Source organism: Erithacus rubecula, assembly GCF_903797595.1.
Source record: "Erithacus rubecula genome assembly, chromosome: 11".
Lineage (NCBI taxonomy): Eukaryota > Metazoa > Chordata > Aves > Passeriformes > Muscicapidae > Erithacus > Erithacus rubecula.
The window spans coordinates 13,591,448-13,614,346 of record NC_136663.1 but is presented as its reverse complement, the minus strand read 5'-3'; the positions used below and the strand labels follow the sequence as shown (position 1 = coordinate 13,614,346).

The following is a 22,899-nucleotide window of genomic DNA, read 5'->3' as shown; positions in this document are numbered from 1 at the left end:
ACTTTAAAGGACAAAGATCATCCTTAATCTGTACTTGAAGATGTAAGGAAAGAGAAAGGAGAACTTGAAAATACTTTTGCAGCTTTTTATATTCAATTTCAATGCAATAACCAGGCACTGTCTGATTCATGATGATAAAGCACATTTGCTAGGATGTTGATTCAGCAAAATAATCTGTAATGTTTTTCAGCTCCTCAAAGGCTGTAATAGTCAGCCAGCAATTAAAAGGAAGAAAAAAAAAGAGAAAAAATGCTAGATTGCTAAAGGCAAAAATTCTACAGAGCCAGTATTTCTATTACACTGCACCAAATACAGCATGCTATGTGCATAAAATTCAACACAATAAAAAATTTTATGATTATTTATAAAAATTGTCATTTTGTTGCTTTTTTTCATTTTTGCTTGCACTCTAAGCAATAATTAGTATGGTATGCAGACAATTAAAACTCCAATTTACTGCAATTTTTTATTAGTTAAAGGCAGATACTCCCTAGTAAGATTAACAGACTAACCTAACCCACTTTTAAGGTGTTATTTTTCCAGAAGCACAATACTAATTTTATTTTGCCATCAGTAAGTGGCACAACATAACAAAACAGATTTTCAATCTGCAGAAGGTAGAGCACAGAAGAGAAGCTGTGCTACACATCCTCAGAGCACTGCAGTGTTCCTCTGAGTGTGATGGATGGTTGGTTGGATGGATCCTTTACACAGTCCAGCCATATATTCAGATTCCTCCAGCTACATTCTACTTCTGCTCAAGGATCAAATATGAAAGATGTTTGAGGATGCTGAATGTTTGGCCCAACCTGTAGCTATCCCCCAAACATAAAAGGGAAAATATTTGGAAATCTCAGGCATGCCCACTGCAGCCCTTGCTTGGACACAGGCTTCTGAACCATGTGTCTGCAGAAGTCTGATTCACATAAACATAAATATGTAAACTCTGGGTTATAAAGGTGAAGAACTTAGAACTGTTCTTACCACCACATCTTTCATCTACCTGGCTAAAGGGACAAAGATCCCCATTTTGAAAGTGGCAAAGTGATTTGGTGATCGAGTGTGGGAATGAGTGTCTAGACAATGAACAAAAAAGAGATACTCCAAACTCTTTTGCAGTATCTGCAAGGATTTTGAGATATCTGCCATTTTGAACAGCTGCTTATTCTGTAGTTTGCAATAAGAGCTCAGAGTGAAGTGCCCTAGTACGCGAGACTGTTATCAGACTTTTCAATAGAGCTGCTGGATTATCTTTTCTTTCTAAACTGTTTAAATTCTGAGGGTTATTTGCTCTCTCATTATGGAGACTGAGATCTATTCAAGTCTTCTTTCAAATCAATATACGAGATAATTTAACATTGCATAGGATGCCTCTGCAGCTGTAGAGTCTGTGATCACCACGAGGCCTGGATGTCTCTCAAAACAGAGGGAATATTTCATGTCTGCTTGTATAAAAGGTCTGTGCATAACTCCACCACACCATTGTGACAGAGATGTAAAAATGCCTGGATGGAGGCAGCAATATCAGAGAGCTGTTGGAATGGCCCTGTGGCCCAGCCCTTAGTGAGAACCCGCTGCACACCAGAGAGCGCCGTGCACGGGCTCTGCACTGCACTGGGTGTGCAGCCCAGCCACTGCAAGCTTTGAGGAATTACAGTCCTACAGAATGAAGCCTTCACAGGAGAACCACTGCAGGTGGTTTTGAAGGCTGGTCAGAAGGAGGCAACTCTAGAAAGACAGAAAATGCATGTATTATAATGCATTATTTAGTTTATTTTGCATTCCCTTGCGCTTTGAAATGGATCATTCACAAATTAGGGGTTTTAAAACGACAAGATATACCTGTCCTTCTGTCAGAATTAACCATTTTTTACTCAATTGGTCCCCTTCCTTTGCTTTTTCTTTCCAACTCTGCCTCAACCTTTTTTTTTTTCCCCATGCATTTTAGTCTTCCAAATGGCTGCATTTTCCCCTCAGTCTCCCTTTTTTTTCTCTACCCCAAAATTTGTAAATCTGTGAAACCAATGTGTGTTAAAGACACACTGTATAGAAAGGCAGCCTCCACTTTTCCTTGTCCCTCACAAAGAACCCCCACGGTCTGCAGTGAATGCCAGTGAAACCAGAAATAGCTACAGAACAAGTTTTCTGATCTGTTCAGAAACAGCAGATGTATTTGTTTATGAATTTGCCATGTCAAATGCTTTAAGAACACTTACACTACATTGTTGTTGAGTGTATTAAACTATTTAAATGACTCTTTGTACTTTAAAATGTTTTCATCTAGTAAAGATTAAAATATTCTGTTCACGTTCAGAAGGATCAAGCTGTTTCCCTATAAATGAGAAAGCTTGAGAAATAAGCAATGCAGAAAATAAACATCAATTGGATGTATTTGTTTATATTTAGATTTGTTAGTGATTTAATAACATACAGACTAGATATTGTTAGATTAAAAAACCCACTACCAACATATAAAGATCAAACATGTTTAGCTTGTGAGTCTCGAGTTTCCATGCAGAAAAAAAAACCAGTTCGTCTTTCAGGATCAATTCTGATTATTTGAAATATGGCATCAAACAGTGCATCCCCTAAAGAAAACTTGAATTAAGGGAGATGATATATATTTATGTATATATTTACTTTATAATATTACTTTGTAATAAATATTACTTTGTAATAAACCCACTGGTTTGTAGATGAGAATTCGCTGATGGAATGTTTTCACCCTACCAGCAGCATTTAACAAGGCATATTGAAACAGATATGGTCAGTGGCAAAACTTCAATACGAGAAATACTTTAGACTAGACATAGAAATGTCAAAACACAGTACACGTGGATATCAGTACATGACAGTATAAAAAGACAAACGTATATCCAGTATTCTAAATACTAAGCAGCTAAATTTTTGTACAGTGCATATAATATAACCGGAAATTATGCAGTGTGCTACACTTCTTTTGCAACGACCATATCCCTACTGCACTTTTGGGATTGAGCAGGTGATAAAGTGAGTTACTTCTCACAATATGAAGGTTGTTTTTAACTTGTGAGAGCATAGTGTCAGATGAGATCAAGACTTTCACCCTTTTTTTTAATGTCTGTTCCTGTGCTGTTTTATAGAACGGTTCTTCGCCGGTGACAGCCCTCACACACAGCACGGGGTCCGGAGCGTTCCTCCGCCCGGAGAGGGGATAGGGGGAATGCATTGCAGAGCATCGGGTGCAGTGCTCCAAGGATAGAACGAGACACTCGAACTGCCCCTTGCCAGCACTGGGAAAGAGAGAACCTCTCCCGTGGCACCAGCAAGCCAAGCTGGGACGCGGCAGGAGCCGTGAGGGCAGGCAGGGACACGGGGACTGGCGGACACTGCCGGGGCAGCACGGCCGTCCCGGGCCGATTTCGGGCAGAGCGGCTTCCGCGGGCAGCGGGCGAGCGGGGCGGCGGCGGACACGGGGGACGGACACGGACACACACACACGGAGACACACACACGGACACACACACACGGAGACAGGCAGAGGCAACATGGCGGCAGGCAGCGGCAGCCCGCGCCCCCTCCCCGGCGGCCCCAGAGTCCGGCGGGCCGGGGGCTGAGGGGCGGGAAGGGCGCCAGGCCCCGCCCCCTGCGCGTGGCGGCCCCGCCCCCGGGTCGGGAGAGGGCGGGGCCGCACGCGACGGCGCCGCGTCACGAGCGGCCAACCGCTGGCGGCCGGCGGCGCTCGCGCCAGGCCCCGCCCCGGGGGCGTGTCCAGCGGCGGGCGGGGGAGGAGCCCCGGGGCGGGAGGGGCGCGGCGGCGGGAGCGGCGGCGGCGGCGGAGCCCGAGCCCCTCCCCGGGGGCGGGGCCGCCCGGGCCCGCGCGCAGCAGGCGCCGCCCCCCCTCCCCTGCCCTCCCCCTCCCCGCCGGCCCCTCAGTAACTTGGCCGCCTTTTATCGGGCGGGCGGCGAGGCGGGGAGTTTATTGGAGCCGGAGCCGCGGCGCGGCCGGGGCGGGCAGCGAGCTCGGCGGAGGGCGGGGGGCCCGGCGCGGCCCGGGACGATGCTGCGGCTGGTGTCGCTGAAGTTGGGGCGGCTGTACCGCTACGTGAAGCTGGCGGTGCTGGGCAGCCTGGCGGCGGCGCTGGTGCTGAACACGCACTCGCTGCTGGCCTCGCTGCAGCGCAACGAGCTGTCGGAGCGCCGCTTTCTGCAGCTCAATAAGTGCCCGGCCTGCTGGGGCACCAGCTGGTGCCGCAAGTTCCTCAACGGGCAGCTGCGGCTGGAGAGCTGGGGCCGCCTGCGCCTGCTGGACTTCTTCAACGTGAAGAACGTGTACTTCGCGCGGTACGGGGAGCCCCGCGAGGGCTCCCGCCGCGTCGTGCTCAAGCGCCTGGGCTCGGCGCAGGAGCTCGCCGACATCGACACCAAGATCTGCCGCCGCGCCACCGGCAGGGGCCGCTGCGACCTGCTGCAGGCGCTGCCCGCCACCGAGTTCGCCAGCCTGAACGGCGACGTGCGGCTGCTCACCCCCGGCGCCGTGGAGGGCTGGTCCGACCTGGTGCACTGCCCCTCGCAGCGCCTGCTCGACCGCCTGGTGCGCCGCTACGCCGAGACCAAGGACTCGGGCAGCTTCCTGCTGCGCAACCTGAAGGACTCGGAGCGCATGCAGCTCCTCATCACCCTCGCCTTCAACCCCGAGCCGCTGGTGCTGCAGGTAAGCGCGGCCGGCGCTGCCCGTCCCGGCGGGACGCTCGCCGGAATGGCCCTGCCTGCCCCTCGCCGTGTCTGCGGGCGGGGGCCGAGGGCTCCGGGCAGCTGGCCCCAGACCCCGCCGGATCGCGGGGCCGCCGCTGCCTCTGTGCGCTGTCTGCTGCAGCGGTGCCGGCAGGGCGGGCTGAGCGGAGGGTCCCCGGTCCCTGCCTCCGGGCAGGAGGCGTTTCTTTAGCTCGCTCAGCCTAGATCAGCTCTCCTCCTCCTTTCCTTCCTCAAAGACTGCGTGTTTTCCCGATTTGCCGTCCTCCTCAGGGTTTTAACTCCATCCCCATCCCCTGTGCCGTTGGGTACCGAGCGGCAGCCGCGGTCCCGCAGGAGCGTGCGGGGCAGTGCTGGGGGCTGATGCTCCCCGCTGACTTGTGCCTTTCGCACACTTCACCGTCAGCGTGTTCCACAATTCACATATTCCCGGGCAGCTGTTGGGTGTCCGTGAGTCATTTCTTAAGCTCTAGTTTAAGAGGGAGTGCATAGCGACTGTGCTGAGATGCTGTTGTGCTTTCCTTGTCAGAAACTGACTCATGTGCTATGTCATGTTCTTAATGTGAACTAAATATAGTTAGTGCTGGTAAAAATTAGAAGTAGGTATTTGTAGTCTGAAAATAGACCGACAAATAAACGAGCAGTGTTCTCCTTTCAGCAGTTACATGTTCTGTAGTCTTTAATTAGGGGGACGGGTTCAGCACACACCTGAAATTTGTGCTTTCATACGTTATGTAAATTTTTAGGCAAAAAATGCATAGGCAACTTCTGTTCTCTGGCACCACTCAGTTGTTTCTATTCCATGTCTATTTGGATGGAGAGCTTTGCATTTTGGTTTTTAACATTATCAGGGGAGCTCCCAAGTGTGCCTGTAGCATGTAGGTTTGGAAATCAGAACTGTTTTGTCTAACTACTGAACTGTCCTTGCCTTTATCCAATGTATGATTAAAATAATATTTGCAAATATGTTTTGAAAACATTACCTCATGATAACTATTAACATCTGCTGTTTCTCTAGTGAGAGGCCAAGAAATGCTTAAAAAGCAGTGCTGCAGGCTTTACCCTCCAGAAAGTTCGCCTACTGACTAATTTCTAGAAAATCAATTTATGAACTTAATTACAAGTATGTTTTTCAGTAATGTGCCTTCTGCCCTTCAGTCTCTCCATGTACAGCTCTTTAGTTTTGTTTCCGAGGTGTTTTCAGTTGCTTCTCAGCAGACTTGAGGGTACAGTAACTCTCCTATTTTGCTGTCACGTTCATCCTGAGCATAGTGAGAAAGGAAACTCCACTTAAGTAACAAAACCAAAACTGCTTTGCACTGCTGAGTATATTCAGAAATTCTTTGAGAAGCGATTTGTTTTGGCTGTGTTTCATACAGCTTACTTTTTTGGTTTTGAATAGTGGTTCCAACATACTGAGTGTAGACCTCTATGGCCAGGGAACAGCTGTGTTTCTGTGTAATTCCTTACACACAAAGAGTATGGCACACCTGTGGCATTTTCTGTAATGGGCTGGATCATAAATGGTGGGCTGTGCATTGATTAGGAGCCTTGATTCCTCTCTGCTTCTTGATGAACTGTGGATGAGTCCTGAGATTGTCAAGAAAATTTGTTGAAGAGAAGAAAATCTTGGGTGGACTTGAGCTTGACATGTATCTTAATAAGGGTGCAGCTGAGAGCAGTGAGGCAGCCTTTAGCAGCTCATAGCAAGATAAAGCAATTCTGTCACCTTTTAACAGGTCAAAAGTGTTTAATAGAGTCTTGTAAATTTTGGTGTTTAGGTGTATCTTGGACAATATTTCTGAGGAGGTTCAGGTCAGCTTTGTGTGCTAAAACACTGCTAGTGATCTGGTTTCTCCAGAGGGGTTTTAATTAACTTTGGCATTGGGTACTCGAGGTGTGAGGATCTTCCCTCAATTAGGAATGAAATATGTAACATGCATGAATCTGTATGAAGCCTTCCAATCCCATAGTATTCCAGGTTTAGTCTCCATCTGAGAAACATGTTCTGCAGCTCTTGGAGCAGCAACATGCCAGACACTGTGAGAGGTGGTTACTTTCTAGAATTGATAACTGACTACTGAGAAAAGATTGTTTTTGTACATAACATCCGTAAAACATTTTATGGTGTAGTTTCTGCAGTATTGATGAAGGCAGGTAGTGCTATGAAATGAATGAAACTTGTAGGCTTATTTTAAAAATAAGCTGCTTCCAAGAAAATAAACCTGCATGATGTTGTATGAAGAATCAGATTTTAATTTAAAAGAAAGCAATCAATAAATTGATGGATTTAACTCATGCTGTCTGTCACCGGAGGGCATAAGGAAAAAATATTGCTTGTTTTTGCCTCAAGCCTTTCATGGAACACTACAGTGACTGAGCACTGGTATTCATAACAGTTTTGGTTTAGAAGTGGAGATAATGTCTAAATTCTTGGTGTACAGGGCATGCAAGTTCTGTGTTGCTTAATTGTGTTATAGACAAATGTAAATAGGCAATTTGGTAGGAATTCAAAGCTTGGTCTTTCATTTATAACAGAAAATTGACTGTAGTTGTCTACAAGAGCCAGCAATTTGTGGATTATGAGGCTTCTCATCAGAGACTGGGATTTTAGCTTGAAGCCTGTGTGAAGTATGGATTATTCCTGAAGTGGTGTTGCTTGTGAACTGCATTGTCACAAGTGATTTACAGCTTCTGCTGTGGGAATTGTTCAGGTGGGGCTTTAACCCATAGCATGGTCTTACATGTTCAGGGGTTTGTATCAAATGTATAACACTGCAAAGTTTAGTATAGATTCCATATTGTAATCTGAACTCACTATTTGTATATTTTATAACTTTCTTGTTAACCTTCTTCATTCACACTTATTTATTGTGTAGGTGTACTCAGGGAAGAACTCAGCCCCTCTTGCCATTTTTCTTTGTTAAGCAAATGGAATGACAGATGTAGTATTGTTCAAGTACAGTTTACATATTTCTGAGTATTAAAATACTAATTTTTCTTCTGTAGAATCTTGCAAAATGGCTCACTAATTAAATCCTTTTGTAATTTTCATCTGAATTCACATTTGAACCAAAGAACTTATATGCTAAAGATTTAACTTCTGATAGATTTGGGTTTTCTTCATCTCCCCTCCTAGGAGTTGTTTTCTGCAATAAAGATGCTTACTTTTTAGTAAAATAAGGTGACATTTGTAATCAAAATGCTACATCTAAACCAGTATTTCATATAGGCATGAACAGCTTATTTGGACAAAAGCAACAGTGTTTTAAAGGGGAGTCACCTGGGGGGTAGGATCTATGCATAGCATCCTATTTCTAACTGAATATGATGTTGGTGTACATCAAGCACTTGCAAAGATAGGTTGGCTGAAGTTGCCTTAAGAAGTATAAAAATTGTGAAAATAACTTGGATTACAGATGGAGTGCAGTGTGGCTGTTCATTCTTTGTAGAATTCATAGAACCATTATGGATGTAAGCAGATTTATCCTTGTCCTGTGACTTTATATAAACCACCCAACTTCTAGTTTGTCTTGTAAAATAGATGTCGTGGAGAAAGTTTTTGAGATATTTTCAGCAGCGATATCTGCTTAAATATTGGATGTTATTCAACTTTATCAAGTAACTTGTTTAATTTTTATCTTCACTTGCAAGTTGGAACATAAACTTACTGTTAATAGAACTGAAAAGTGTGATGCCTCACTTTTGAGAGTGCTCCTCTGATCCCTGTCAGCCTCCAGATTTCCTCTTTGGAGGTGCTGTGACAGTTTTGGACGGCAGCTCCTGAGCTGCTGCTGCCGTGCTGTGAGCCATGGGGAGCAGCCGTGCAGTGTCTGACACGTTTTGCCAGTGGCAAATTTTATGTTTTGTACTTAAACAGGAAAAAACAACAATGCCCCAAATCCTTGTTCTCAGTGTTAGGAAAAGTGCAGTGTCACTCAAGACAGCTGAAATAAGGAATTGTTTCCAGATAAGAAAGCTGTTTTTCAGTGAGGTGTTGTATTTCTGCTGAGTTCTTATGCTTCCCACAAAAAACAGTCGACATCTGTACTGACAAAACTGAAATGCAGGGTTTAAAAATTGTTTTGGCAAAAGTGCATCTAGAGCTGGTCTTGAAACCCTCAGTCTTGCCTTTGTGTTGGCTGTGGTGCTGGTTTACAGTATTGCCAGGTGCCATATGAAAATGTCAGTTCTGTTTGCATGTTTTCAGAGTGTTGTGGTTTAACCCCAGCTGGGAACTCAGCCCCATGCAGCCCCCTCCCCTCACACTGGGATGGGAGAGAGAATTGGGAAAGCAAAGCCAAAGGAGGATTCATTCAGCAGTTCCCATGGGCAGGCATGTACTCAGCCATTGCCAGGACAGCAGGGCTCCATCACATGGAATGACTTGGACAGACAAATGCTGTCACTCTGGATGTGTCTCCCCCCTCCTTCCTTCTCCTTCCCCCAGCTGCAGGTGCTGATCATGATGCCATATGGATGGAATATCCCTTGGATCAGCTGGGGTCAGCTGTCCTGGCTGTGTCCCCTCCCAGCTCCTTGTGCACCCCCATTCCCCTGGCTGGTGGGGCAGAAAAGGCCTTGGCTCTGTGTAATCACTGCTCAGCAAGAACTGAAACATCCCTGAATTATCAGTGCCATTTCCAGCACAAATCCAAAACACAGACCCATACCAGCTACTGTGGAAAATACTAGACCAGCACACAAAGCAAACTTGAAATTTGCATGCATACTTTTGCAATTAAAATAAAATGCTTGTATGTAATGATGATTTTTTTCAAGGTGTCTGTCAAATCCAGAGTGCATTAATGCAACTTTGTCTCTAGCTGCAGCTTTTAACAACCTGTTTAAATGAACATTCTTCAAAGAATGATGGTGAACATTTGTGTTTTGTATGTAAATTACAAGTCTCAAGGACTTATTTCTCTGACTCTAAGAGAAATGCCAATCTCTATGTACCAAATAGCAGTATTTCTGCATTTTTAATAGACTGTAAATCATTGCCCCCCCTCAGAAATGGTTTTAGCTTTTTAAATGGTTGAGCTTAATGGCTTTATTTTTCTCACAACTTCTGATCATTCTTATTCCTTGTGGGGAAAAAGCAAAACAAAACAAACAGCTGTATCTCTGTTACTAGTATAATTACTCTGCATGAACAGACTGTTGCCACATAACCTAAAATTCTTCTGGTTTCTCTGCTTGTCGTCATTGGGCTTTCTGTTTGGTTTTGTTATGGGAAGAGCAATAGTTGGCATCTGGTAAACATATATTCAAATTTTAACTGATCAATTTGAAACAATTTCTTGCACAGAATTCACTCAAAGTAGCAATTTAGCCAAATGCTCCACAAAATCTTTTTGCTGATCCATACATAAGAAGTAAATGAGCAAATTCCTCTTCTCTGTTTTTATTGTACACATTCTTCTAATCAGAAGTTATTTTCTGTAGTTCTATTCTATTGATAGAATATAGAATGGCAGTTTTAATACTTGGTACCCATTCAGCTTTCTTCATTACTGAATTTGGTGTTTCTGTTCCTAATTCTGATGCCATAAGCCAAGTAGCAGATTTAAATTGGTTATCTGCACTACCTGACATGTCCTTGAGTGGGCTTGTGCTGTTTAAGTCCTGGTTCATACAGATACTAGGATTTTTATAGACTGAATTTCCATCATGAACCTTTCAAAAGAAACAAAAAACTGTTCTTTGTTGAATTAAAATTGAGTGGCCTCATGTTACAAGAATGTTCTACTGATGTGGTTGGATTGAAAACTGAAGAATCATTTTTTGCAGTGACACATGACTGTGCATATTAGACCAGAACGGGCTTGTACTTGTCATGTTAACTGTCATATTTAATTATGTTCCTTAAGTTATCAAAAGTATTTTCATCCTTCTTTCTTAGTGAAAGTTCCCTTCAGTGAAAACATGTAGGGTGAATTATAAGGGATATTTTAAAATAGTCTAGAAATTCTTGAAGTTATTGTGGAGTGTATGTTATGATGAATGGCTGTTTGAACTTAAAGGCTGCTGGGAAGTCACTATACAGACTTAAATAGAAATTCTCTTGAGAAATTCTCACTCTTTCAGTTTTCAGAAGCAGAAAAAAGTTTGTTACCCCACATTAGAAACCTTGCAATACCAATATTGTTCTGGTATCTCAGATGTATGGGGGAGTTATGTTTTGCTTCCCTGAATTAAGTAATAGAGGCTTTGTTTTAGACTTTTGCAAAGTATTTTAAAAATAAGGCCATCTCTGCTAGGACTCCTTTATAGTGATATATTCCATGCTCATTACTGATGAGAAGTAAATACACAGTGATTATTTTCCTCTGTTGCAAATGTAATCTGAAAAAAACTTCTATGAACTGCAAACCAATAATGACATTAAATTTGCTTTACTATGGCTTTTGAGTTTAATCATTGTTCATTGATGTATTTGGAAAAGAGGTGTATCTCTGCTGACATTGTGAAATACAACTTTTGCAGCTCAAGTGTTCGTCTTGACAACTGAGTATTTAGAGTTTTGTGTGGTTTTGTTCTATAGTGTGTTAAGTCTGGTGTGAACCTCTTGTTGGCATGAATTGTATGTAGTAACTGGTTGAAATGTAGTCAAACTGGAACAAAAGTCAAATAAATCAAAAAACATGGTTTCAGTGGGAACACCAGTAACTGGAGTACTCAATGAAATGCACTGTTCATGCTCTGTGTGTAGGCTATATATGCATAACTTCTGTGGGAGTTCTAGGTAAATGTCAAATGGTGTGACATACACTTGAGAATTACATGGTTTTCATTGTACTCACTAGCATCCAAAAATCATTTGAATACTTATCTTGCATCTTCCAGAATGCAGATCAATTCTTGATAAAAGGAGGCATCTGTGTTGAGACTGTGCTTTGTAAGTCCTTGGATCCAAAAAACATCACTGTAAAATGTGCTCTCCAGCTCTTCCCAGTTCCAGAGCTTTGCTTATTTGCCTTGGTGAATCATACAAATGCCACTTTTGTTTACACTGCAGAATCAGCAGTGCTCTGAGAGAAAACTAATGTTCCTTTTGAGGAAGGACATGTTATTCGAATTCTGCTTGCCCTGCCCACTTGTGCCTGGGCAGATGCACTTCAGCAGAATGATTCAGTGAAGGTGGCAGGGAGAGGCTCATCTTGCCATGAAGTTCCTCAGTGTCCTACAGAGACAAGGCCCCCCTCTGTTTGTGTGTGCTTTTAAACATTTAATCACATAGAAGATGTAGCTCTTTGTTTGGGCAGGCTTTGTCTGGGGTGTTTTTTCTGAGCTGGAACTCACTTTATGCAAACATTGGAGATGACAAATAGAGCATCTTTTGGAATAGTTCTGAAAATGAAAACCATGGTTTTTAGTGGTACAGAAAATGTCAGTTGTTAAATTGATTTGGCTTTTTGTTCTTGAATATGAGGATGAATTATATGCTTCATTATGATAAACTAATATTCTTCCAAGTGTTTAATTCAAAGGGGATTTTTGTTACTGCACAATACAATAGGCCTTATCAGCTTCAAGCTGATGAGTCTTCACTGCCTGATCTAATTCACAGCTCTGAACAAAAAGCAGTGGCACATTTGTGTATCTTCTCAGGTTTAGACAGATGGAAGTGAGAAAGACAAATGCACTGATAGTGTGTTTTGTGCTTCAGTGGAGTGATAAATTCACTCTTAATTCTTAATATTTATTCTGAGACTACAGTGCTTTTTTTAAAGTCATAAATGCAACATTATTCTTTCAGGAAGAACATGTCCATTGTCTATTTGACTGGGTTTGTTTAGGTCTTTAAGCTTTGCTTATAGAGGTATATTAGAGATACACTAATTAGAGCAAGCAGAATATATTTTGGGGTGTGTCACTGGGAATGGAGCATCTTTACTGCTTGCCATCTTTCTGTTAGAAGATTATACATATTTCTGTAAATAGAGAAAGACAAGAGTGTTAATGAGGGGAGTCTTACTAAGCTACCTGTTTTTAGATTTTTATATGCATTACTTGTATTTTCAAACACTTTAAGAAATTTAATTGTCTGTGGTTTCCATGGCATTTGTATATATGTTCACAGATAAAATGTGAGTGGGTGCATCAGAATCAGATTCTTCTGTCAAACATCTGCTTCTGGTTTTGAACAAGAGCTTAGTTTCTTGCCTTGATTGTCAAATACAGGTTTTTAAGCCTGCAAATAGCATATTCAAGTACAAAATTATCTAATTAAATATGCAGACTACTAAAATAAAACCTAAAATAAAGTTCTGCATTATTTAATGGAAAACATATTCATTAATCATATAAATTTGTTATAATTTCTTACTGGCTTTCAAAATTTTAATACATGAAAAATCCTGGTCAAGTTAGCTGCAGTTTCCTCTTAGAAAACAGCTTTCAAAATAGAATAGTACAAAAAGTTACAAACAGCTGCTTGCAAAGACAAGAGATCTGCACTTCAATTAATATTCCTGTCAAATTCACCAAGTGAATATAAAAACTACTGAATGAGGCACTTGTACATATTTTTATCCCCTCCTTCCGCTACTGACTTGGGTAATGAAGTGTAGATGGGGCTGTTACATGCCAGTTGGAAGGGAGCCAAAGCAGAGATGTTGTTTGTACATGTGCAGATGTTGGCAGGATTCCCCACTCTCCTGTTGTCAAAAGATGTTTTTATTGCCACAGTGTTATAAATATATCTGTTACAGCATGGCATGCAGCTATTCTACTGCTAACAGGAAGGTGTGCACTTCTGAATAGACCAAACTGCTCCTAGAATTTCTTGTCTGGAATGGAATTCAGTGTATATAGTGCCGGGAGTGTTTGGAAGATCAGTGACTAACGCTGTACATTGAAAATCAGTTTAATGCATGACATAAATCCCTGCTGCTGCTGGAAAGGAGAAGTCCCCTTAGCTCCTCCCTTCTTCTGCACCCAGCTCTTGAGGCCTCCTCTTTTCTTCAGCACTGCATCCCAGCATGAGGTGGTGATGTGGTATGGACCAGGCTCTGATCCAAGGGAGCACCAGCCTGGCAAGTACCAGCCCTGTTTTCCTAATGGTGTGCAGGGGATTGCAATGAGTGTGCTTGTGGGTTGGGAGGGAGGGACACCTTTGCTTCCAGTGGTAGCACATCCTTTGCCAGGTTCAACTGTTTGTGGTTGAATTAGTGTTTGAAAAGAGAGGCAAAGTCATAAGCAGATCAGGATAGGAACATAAAAAAGGAGAACTGTGGAAAAGAAGTGGGGTGGTCCAAAGTAATATTTAAATAAAAACATTTAAGTGTCATTGAATTGAGTGCTGATAAAATGCAGCAATATGAGAATGTCATGCACAGTTGTTGAAATTAGTTAAGCATGTGTTTATCAGGAAATGTAGTCAGACAACTTCTCTCCAGTTTAACGAGAAGTTTATATGATGTAGGTAAAATAAATAATTTAATTTGGTGGACGACAGCTATTTGCTTCTTTTTTTGCTCCAGGACTAAATAGAGTCACAGTAAATGCACATGAAATAGCTCTTTGGTGACATTCATTGATGCCACAGCCATGTTTTTATTATATTGTCTGTTCAGAATATGTAGAGAACACTGAATTCAGTTGTTGGAAGGTTAACAACAAAACAAGGGGAAAAAAGCCCCCAAACCCTCTTAACTGTGGAATGTGACACTTGACCTGAACCTGGCTCTTTGGCTGTACTTCTACCTTCATTAATTGCCCTGAGTCCTGCAGGTGAATAAGCCTTGAGGCTGGATAATGTTTTCCCTATTGCATGGTAGATTTAGTTACTGAGAGGGATTTAGTTTTGCTGAGTTACGTGGTATCACAGCTTGAAAATGCCATACTGCTCTCAAACCTGTCCAATTAGTTTGTATTATCCTCAGGATTTATCACAACCTGTTTTGCTTATGTGAGTAGATCATGTGATAAAAACAGAGTTGAAGTTCAGACGTGCAGAAGCATCAAAAACTTTTCTGTTATTACTGTGGCTCAGATGTCCTTTTTCCCAGCCAAGAAAGGTGGTTCTTTGTAATTGTAAACACGGTTACTTGTCTTCTAAGGTTTGCCACCTTAGAGAGCAGCTTCATGGCTCTTGCCATAACAATGGCAAACATTGTCAATTATGTATACTAATCATGATTTTAGTTTCTTTGGGTGTACTACACAGACAAGGTAGGTTATGTTATGCACCTCTTCTCTGCATGGTCCTGTAGTTCAGACCTGTTCTGCATGGTGTGCTTCCTTCCCCTCTCTTTGCCCAATTGGCAGCAAATGTTTTCTGCCATCATGGATTCCAGAAGGTATAAAGCTTTCATTGGTCCTGAAGCTCACCATGCTGGTCACCCCAGCTGTGGCAAAACCTGTGCTATGTCCTCACTGCAGAACTGATCATGAGTGGTGTCTGGCAGAAAATGAGGAAGGAGCATGGACATGTGGGGGTATCTCCTAATAGTTAAAACTGGTGTACATCTTATTCTTCTATAAATTTGGAGTTTCTTAAATGATTGCTTTTGTAGTTTCTTCTTGTTGCATTCCTCCATAGTTTGGAGGGTAACTTTTAAGTGTTTGTTTGTATTGAAGTCCTAGGGCATATCCAGCAGAACTGAATTGGGAAAACCATACTGGTGTGTTATGGCTTGTTTTGTAATTGCTTGCAGTGTGTTATTCCTAGACAGTCTCTTATGTTAACTTCCAAGAAAGGAAGTTAACATAACAAAGGAAATTTGTTTTTTTTTCCAAGAAAGGTACTGTTGGAGACAGATTTTATTGTGGATAAAAATGTTACCTGACTGTGTGTAATAAACACACCATATATATGTAGCAATTAATCAAGAGATACGGTGTTAAGGTATACTAGAAATATTAAGAAACCTCAAAGAAATCCAATCAACTGGGAAAATGGAGAGGGTGGTGGTGAAGAGAACATGCCACTTTGTAGAGGTTTTTTTCTTTAGGTTATTAAAAGAACTGGTTTTAATTAAATGATCAAATGCAGAAATACTTTGATGAAAAATATACTTGCATTACTACAACATATGTGTAATAAAACACCAAGGGAAAGAGATGGTTGGTGAAATTGTATATGTAAATACTTGTGAGTGTGTGTGTACATATGGAAAGCTAGCTATGGGTTGTGTATTTTTTCAGACTATCCAACTTTTTCCCTGTGTTAGTCCAGCAAGGCCTCTTGGTCACATAAATACATTTTATATAATTTTTCCTTTCCCTTCAAAACTGAGAAATATGTGGATTATGTGTTAGATGGATATTTGCAGCTTTCTCTTCTTAGTTTTATTGAAAAGCCTTTTAAAATCTGAGCTGTTTAATATTAAATAAAAATCTTAATTTTTTTTATATGCAGAGTTTTCCCTCTGACGAGGGTTGGCCATTTGCAAAGTACTTGGGAGCATGTGGAAGAATGGTGGCAGTCAACTACGTGGGAGAGGAGCTGTGGAGTTACTTCAATGCACCATGGGAGAAACGAGTGGATCTGGCCTGGCAATTAATGGAAATAGCTGAGCAGCTGACAAATAATGACTTTGAATTTGCACTCTACCTCCTTGATGTCAGCTTTGACAACTTTGCAGTGGGACCGAGAGATGGGAAGGTTATCATTGTAGATGCAGAAAACGTTCTGGTAGCAGACAAAAGGTTGATCAGACAGAGTAAGTGTCTTCTTTCCCTCCCCTCACCCCCTGTGTCTCCCTTCTTTCTCTGCAGTATTTAAAGTGTGTGTGATTGGTAAATGCATTTTTTAAATTTTATTTTTGCTTTACAACTAGACTACTAATTAACAAACGAATTAGCTTTCTTTGCAATTAGAGTACAAATTAACTTGACTAATTTGTCAATTTTATGTACTGTTGAGCATACCTTTAAGTACTGTAAAGCTGCATAAAGGAAGAGGTGGGGGTGGGAACAGAGGGTGTTGGCACGGGGTGTGTTTGGACAGGTGGATGGACAGAGGGACAGATAAGCAGCCTGTCTTGACCACCTTAGCTAAGAAAAAGAGGGTTTTTTGGCTCTTCCAGGCACCTATGTAACAATGCAAGTCTTGGAATTCTGCTTTCTGTGAATGGCAAACTGTGTTAGTGCCTGCTTTGCCTTACTCCCATACCTGATTTTGTTTCCCAATGGTTCTCTGCAATAATGGAACCCAAGGAATGAGTAATTCTAGTGCTGTTTGCAAATTATTTTTTTTTCTGTCAGCTGTAAAAGCTCAAAGCAGTGGCATCATGTAGGTTTATATTCTTTTTGAGCTTATAAAGAAAACTTCCAGACCTAAGGGATGGAGACATTAAACAGGAAACTCTGGATTCTGCAGAAGTCCATGACAAGAGGCCAAGTGATTGCAGTTTGCTTTGGGTGAAGGGATTTTTCTAAGTTTTGCAAATAGACTTCACATGTTGTGCTGCAGAATTAATTTGAGACGGTGTTTTTCTGTCCACACATTTTCCTACAAGAATGTGTGTTTGTTTGTTGGGGTTTTTTAATTAGATTTATTATATTTTCAAGCAGCTTAGATTAAAACTATGAGACTACCAAGGAAACCTTTTAATATATTGAATATTCAGTACATTTATTGCAGAACCCTTTCCTCTCTGCTCCATTCTTTTCTTTTCTGTTCCTTTCCCTCCCACTTTAATTACTGAAGGCTTTAATTTTTGGAGCATGTCTGAATTGTTCAGACAGAAAGTTCCAGTGAGTTCTGAAAATGTTGATATGTATGTGGAATAGGAATGACTAGCTCCTTGCAGAACCTGAATGCTGCAAGTGTCACATCTGTTGTCCCAGCAGGTCAAAAAACAAAACAGGGCTTTGGTGTGATTTGTGATCTAACAATCAAGAACACAGAAAACAAAAGAGTACATGAGAAAATTATTACTCTTTGTATGAACTTGTGCTGTGGCTGACATTTAATGTTGATTTTGTGGATCTTTTGGGAAGTTCCATTAGACAGTCTCTGTCCAGAGTGATCAATATGCCTGTTAAGATATTTCAATATGTGCCTTCTGTCCAGTTGCACTGTACACTAATATGTAATTCTACTCCATATGGGATGTCACATTGGAATTTGCTGAAGCCCTTTCTTCCCATTCTCCTTTGCTGATTTTTTTTTTCCCCACAATGAATTTGCTGTTAATTCTACAGATCTTACCTCATGTTTTTATAGTTTTAGCTTTCATCCTTCAGTACTCTTTTTTTCCTAAACTGTCCCTCAGTGTGCCGTGAATGAGAACACCAACAGTCAGCTCAGACTAGCCAAGCACAGATTAATTTTTCTTTGTACCTCATACTGCTAAGAGAGATCTGCAGAACTGTGGGACTGCATGATAAGGACCTTTTCTCAAAGCTGGCAGGAGTCTGGAATCTTCAGATGAAAGTTTTCTAACAAAAACTAGCAAGAACTCAGGAGAGCTCACACTTAGCAAACTTCTAAGTGTTATTACTGCACGAGGTATTTTTATGTAAATCAGGTTTTAAGTTAAAGGAAGCTGTGACAAGGAGGGTTTGTGCATGTACATAAATACCACTTGCCTTATTGAATTTTAATTTTTTCAAAGATTATAAGTAAAGTATCTGCTTTTTATATTCTTTCTGGTCACTGCCATGTTGAAAGTAAGAAGATAAAGTTTCAGGCAATTACTTTACACTGTTGTTTTAGTCTTGGGTAGACCACTTGCCAGCAGTAGTTTCCAGGGCAACTGGAGAACCCAAATCTTATGTAGCTAAAATAAATCATGTTGCTTGTTTGTTTTTCTCTCAGCTTTGGCTCTGGATTGTTCTCTTGTACTTGCACATACTACATATTTCCTCTGGGTATGTGTAAATGTAGATTTCATGTGTTTGCTGTGCTGCTTTTTTTCTTGCCCTCTCTTTGCTATCTATTGTGCCCTCTTTCTTTCCCTTATTTTTTGTTTTGCCAGGACTGTTTCAGCAGGATGTATCAGACTGTCAGATGCAGTTTCCACATTTATCTAAACCAAACTGGATTGTAGTTTAAATATTGCCAGTTTGCTGCGTACCGAGCTTCTGATTATGTTCAGACACACATGTGCTCTTACCCCTCTCTCACTTGTTTTACTGTCTCCTTGCATTTCACAGATAAACCTGAGAACTGGGACGTGTGGTACGAGAGCAAGTTCGATGACTGTGATAAAGAAGCTTGCCTGTCCTTCTCGAAGGAGATCCTTTGTGCTCGTGTCACCGTGGATCACAACTATTACGCCGTGTGCCAGAACCTGCTGTCGCGGCACGCCACGTGGCGGGGCACCTCGGGGGGGCTGCTGCACGACCCCCCAGCCGGCATTGCCAAAGAGGGGCGCCTGGAGGCCCTGCTGGACGAGTGTGCCAACCCAAAGAGGAGGTACGGCCGCTTCCAGGCCGCCAGGGAGCTCCGGGAGTACCTCGCACAGCTCAGCAGCAACGCCAGGTAGTCCACAGCCAAATTCTTTCACACTCTTGCAAGGACACATGGAAAACAGAAGTTTTGGACTCCCGTGTTAAAAAGAGAGAATAAAAACCCCTAGTTTATCAGTTTTCTAAATACTGTAAAAATAGAATTTTATGGTGTTATAATGTTCCTTTGCAAACAAACAAGGTACTTACTGAATTAAAACTTGAGCTACTATTGACCATTCTCCCTCACTGTTTAAAAGGGAGTAGGTCACAAAAGACTGTGATAGCTTAATTGACAGCTCGTGTGTCAAAGGGTACTTCACATAAAACTGCATTAGTGTCACAGTTTTGTGAAACTGATGTTCTTACTTGGAAAGTCAAGTTAGACTGGTGGCCTGTTTTAAAGGCCTTTTTTCTGACATCGTTGTCTCATTTTTGTGTTTGTTTAAACACCTTGAAGTGGCATTTACATCCGGGTATCTAGCTGTCTGCATTGTTCCAAACTGAACAGGCTTTCATGTTAATGCTGTGAGTGCAGGATTCCTGAGTTTACTCTCTGATTTTAGGGGGTTTTACACTGTATTTTACTATGCTTAGACGTGGTTTGTTTTTTTAAGATCATCATAAGCTCAAATCTCACTTGAACTTACATTCATTTTAATGTCTTCTGTGGTTCTGCCATTGGAAATATCACTTAATGTAACTATTGTACAAAACTTGCCCTTCATGCCAGTATATGCACATGGCTGTTTAACAGGAAATCATGGTATGAGAGCAAACTCTTATTTTTAACAGAGGTAATTTGAAAATTGGAAAGATACTACAATAAAAAGGTCTGTGTTAATTTAAATTGGGGATAGAAGATTGACTAAAAATAAAAAATCACTAGTTTGGTGTAGTTTAAGCCAAAGAAAATGGTCTTGTTTATTAGTTTTTGAATATATAGTAACAAAGAATGCTATACTGTAGTAAAGCTAATTTTCAAAATTCAGATTTTGATGGTCCTTGGTTACTTTCTGAAGGACTTCTAAAACTCTGTACTTATGCTACAGAAAAGCCTAATTTGAATAATAATGTCAAGCAAGTTAGCAGTTTGTTTTACATCCTTCCCAAGTGATAAATGGAATTTTCTGAATGTTCATCTTCTGGTTTACCAGCAAGCTGTACTCACTCTAGGTACCTTCTCTTGAGCTGAATCTGACTATTCCCAGTACAGTTGAAATTGACTTGTTGAGGTTTGTGTAAATATGGAGTTGTTCTCATAAATTACAGCTTTTATAAAAGCCTCAGTTACTGCTACAAGAACTCACTTGAAAGCTTGCCTCCTTAGTTTTTGGTTTTGCTTTTTATTTTATTTTTTTTTTTTTACAGCTACTATGCTTCATTTTCCTGAAGTCTTGTTCATACAAAGATACTCTTAGGAAATGTGTGCATATTACTTCTAGTAACAGTAATGAAGGAGACTAATATTTCCTAAATGTGTGTATAAAACACTATTTTGTACAAGCTAAACTTAATTCTGAGCAAGGTAATGGGTGCTACTTCCAAGAGCAGAGCTGCTCTGCCTCCTTTACTGCATCGAAGCCTGATGGAAATTGTTCTGCAAGTGAGGAAAATGGCAAACTCACTGACCTGCCCTCCTTACTCAGAGCTCAGAGTGGAGCCACACAGAGGTGCAGAGTGCTCTTTGATTTCTTAGGCATTTTGAGGACACAGTTTAATGGTGAACATGGTGGTGGTGCTGGGTTGCTGGTTGGACTTCATGATCTTTTCCAACTTGAAATATTCTATGATTAAGGATATTTTAGAATTGGAAATTCTCACTCTTATGTCGTCATTGCCTCTATAGTCTTAATTTGTTCCCAGTCCCTTGTCTCGTCTTCTGAATTTAGAATGCCCATTGCAGCTTTTAATTTTAATTTCTCCCCTCATTTGAACAGTTTCATGTGCTTGCTGCAGCACGGGCTGTTGGAGAAGGTTCATGTTGCTTTTCTTCATAAAATTCACTTATTTGAAGAAAATAGACTAACCCTCAGACTAGATACAACTGATGCCTTAAGTTCTAGCTTTCATATTTTCCAGATTCTGTACTGCATTAGTATATAACTCTGAACTTCATATAAAGTGTCAGCAAGTTCTCTTCACAGTTTAATTAGACAAAACAATCCTTATCCAGCCTGAGAACCAAGGACACCCTTGCAGCTTTGGGCCCAAAAAGTGTAAACAACAGTGAATTGAGGAGCAATCTGGGAGGATGGGACTGCATAACCTGAAGCTGTAATTGGACAATTAACCCCAATATGTAAATGGACCAAAACTTATAAAAGTGGGTGTAGCCATGACCAGGCTCTTGCACTGCCCAAGGTGTATCCTTTGAAGGCTTTTAAATAAATCCCTACCTTATTCCTTTAACTCTGTCCAGCCTCTGTTCCAGGCAGCCTCTCAAGGCAGCATTACCACCCTACCATAAAAGCCTTGAGTTACCACTATGTTGATTTTTAAACATCTACCACATTTCCCAGAGAAAGAGTGGACTATGATTGTTAAAGTTGTGAAAGAAATAAACACTGCCAGTTTTGGTTACTACTTGAGACAGTTCTGTAGCTGTCAGAATGTTCTCTTAGGTTTTGTTTGGGGTTTAGTCCTTCCAGAAGCAAGTTACTAAAGCTGCTTGTGAAAGGAACTTAGAAGTTAAAGGAAAATAAACCCCAAAAACCCCCCACTACAACAAAAACACTACAGGGAAAACATTGTGGAGAGCAATAAATCTTGTTCCATTTGCACCTGTCAGATATTTATTGTACAATAACAATTTATATTTTTAGTCATTGCCCATTATTATTGATGAACATGGTGAAATATTTTTGAATGAGATGTTTGGGGTTTGTATGTGCATTAAAATTGTCCTTTTGTACTGTAAGTTACTGTTTGTTTGGAATATTTTATCAAAACTGTCTCCCTGTGCCTTTATATTACAAGAAAGTTGTTTCTGCAACTTCTAATGATATTAATAAAGAATACTTTAAGAACCTCATCTCAGCTATTCGTTTTCAGATCAGTAAGTCTTTTTAGAATTGTCTTTGTCTAGGATGCATTAAAATGTACATAGAACCAGTTTTTGTAGAAAGTTCTCAATTATGCTTTTCAGGCTGGGGATAGGGATGTCTGGTTTTCTGTAAAAAGTACCAGTTGTCAAGTGTGCAGCTATTTCACCCCACTAGATGTATTTTCCTTACGAGAAAAATGAATGCTTTCCTTATTATGTGGGGATTATTGGTAGTTTCACATATTAAAGAAATTGTTTATTGTTTTAATTTTCATTTTTCTCTGAGAAGAAGGACCTGCCTTCATCAGGAGAGGGCATGGAAAAGTAGAACCAGAATAGTGAGGAAAAAAATTGGAATATTGCTGGGGAATTGAATGAAGAGAAACTTGCTGACTCACAGTGCCTCACAGTAGAAAATTAGAATACCAATAATGGGCCTAATTATTGTACTTCTTGCAGAATATTGGGAGCAGTTCTAATTGTTTATTTAGGTACACTCATTTGAGAAACTGTATGTGGAGATGGTTCATCTTAGCACACTCATGTTTGCTTTCCTAAGGGTCAGTTTAGAGCTCTGGCAAAAAGCAGATTTAACAACTTTCAAGAGCTACTGTCTTTATCAACAGGCAGCACACTTGGAGTGGAGAGTGGAGTTTGTACAGTGACACACACAGTTACAGGAATATGGCAAAGCACACACTGCATTTGCAATTCAC

General features: G+C 41.1%; 1 protein-coding gene across 2 annotated transcripts; it reads left to right on the top strand.

The window, feature by feature from the left end:
• The first annotated feature begins 3,902 nt into the window (after positions 1-3,902).
• Positions 3,903-22,171, top strand: DIPK2A (divergent protein kinase domain 2A). 2 transcript variants are annotated; one of them, XM_079314926.1, is made up of 3 exons: positions 3,903-4,693; positions 16,100-16,403; positions 18,844-22,171. In XM_079314926.1, exons 1-3 carry the CDS (start codon positions 4,040-4,042, stop codon positions 19,173-19,175), a joined length of 1,290 nt encoding a protein of 429 aa, XP_079171052.1. In that variant the 5' UTR covers positions 3,903-4,039; the 3' UTR covers positions 19,176-22,171. The 2 variants fall into 2 exon arrangements, with proteins under 2 accessions (XP_079171052.1, XP_079171053.1); XM_079314927.1 differs by lacking the exon at positions 3,903-4,693 and adding an exon at positions 4,922-5,181.
• Positions 22,172-22,899: the final 728 nt, after the last annotated feature.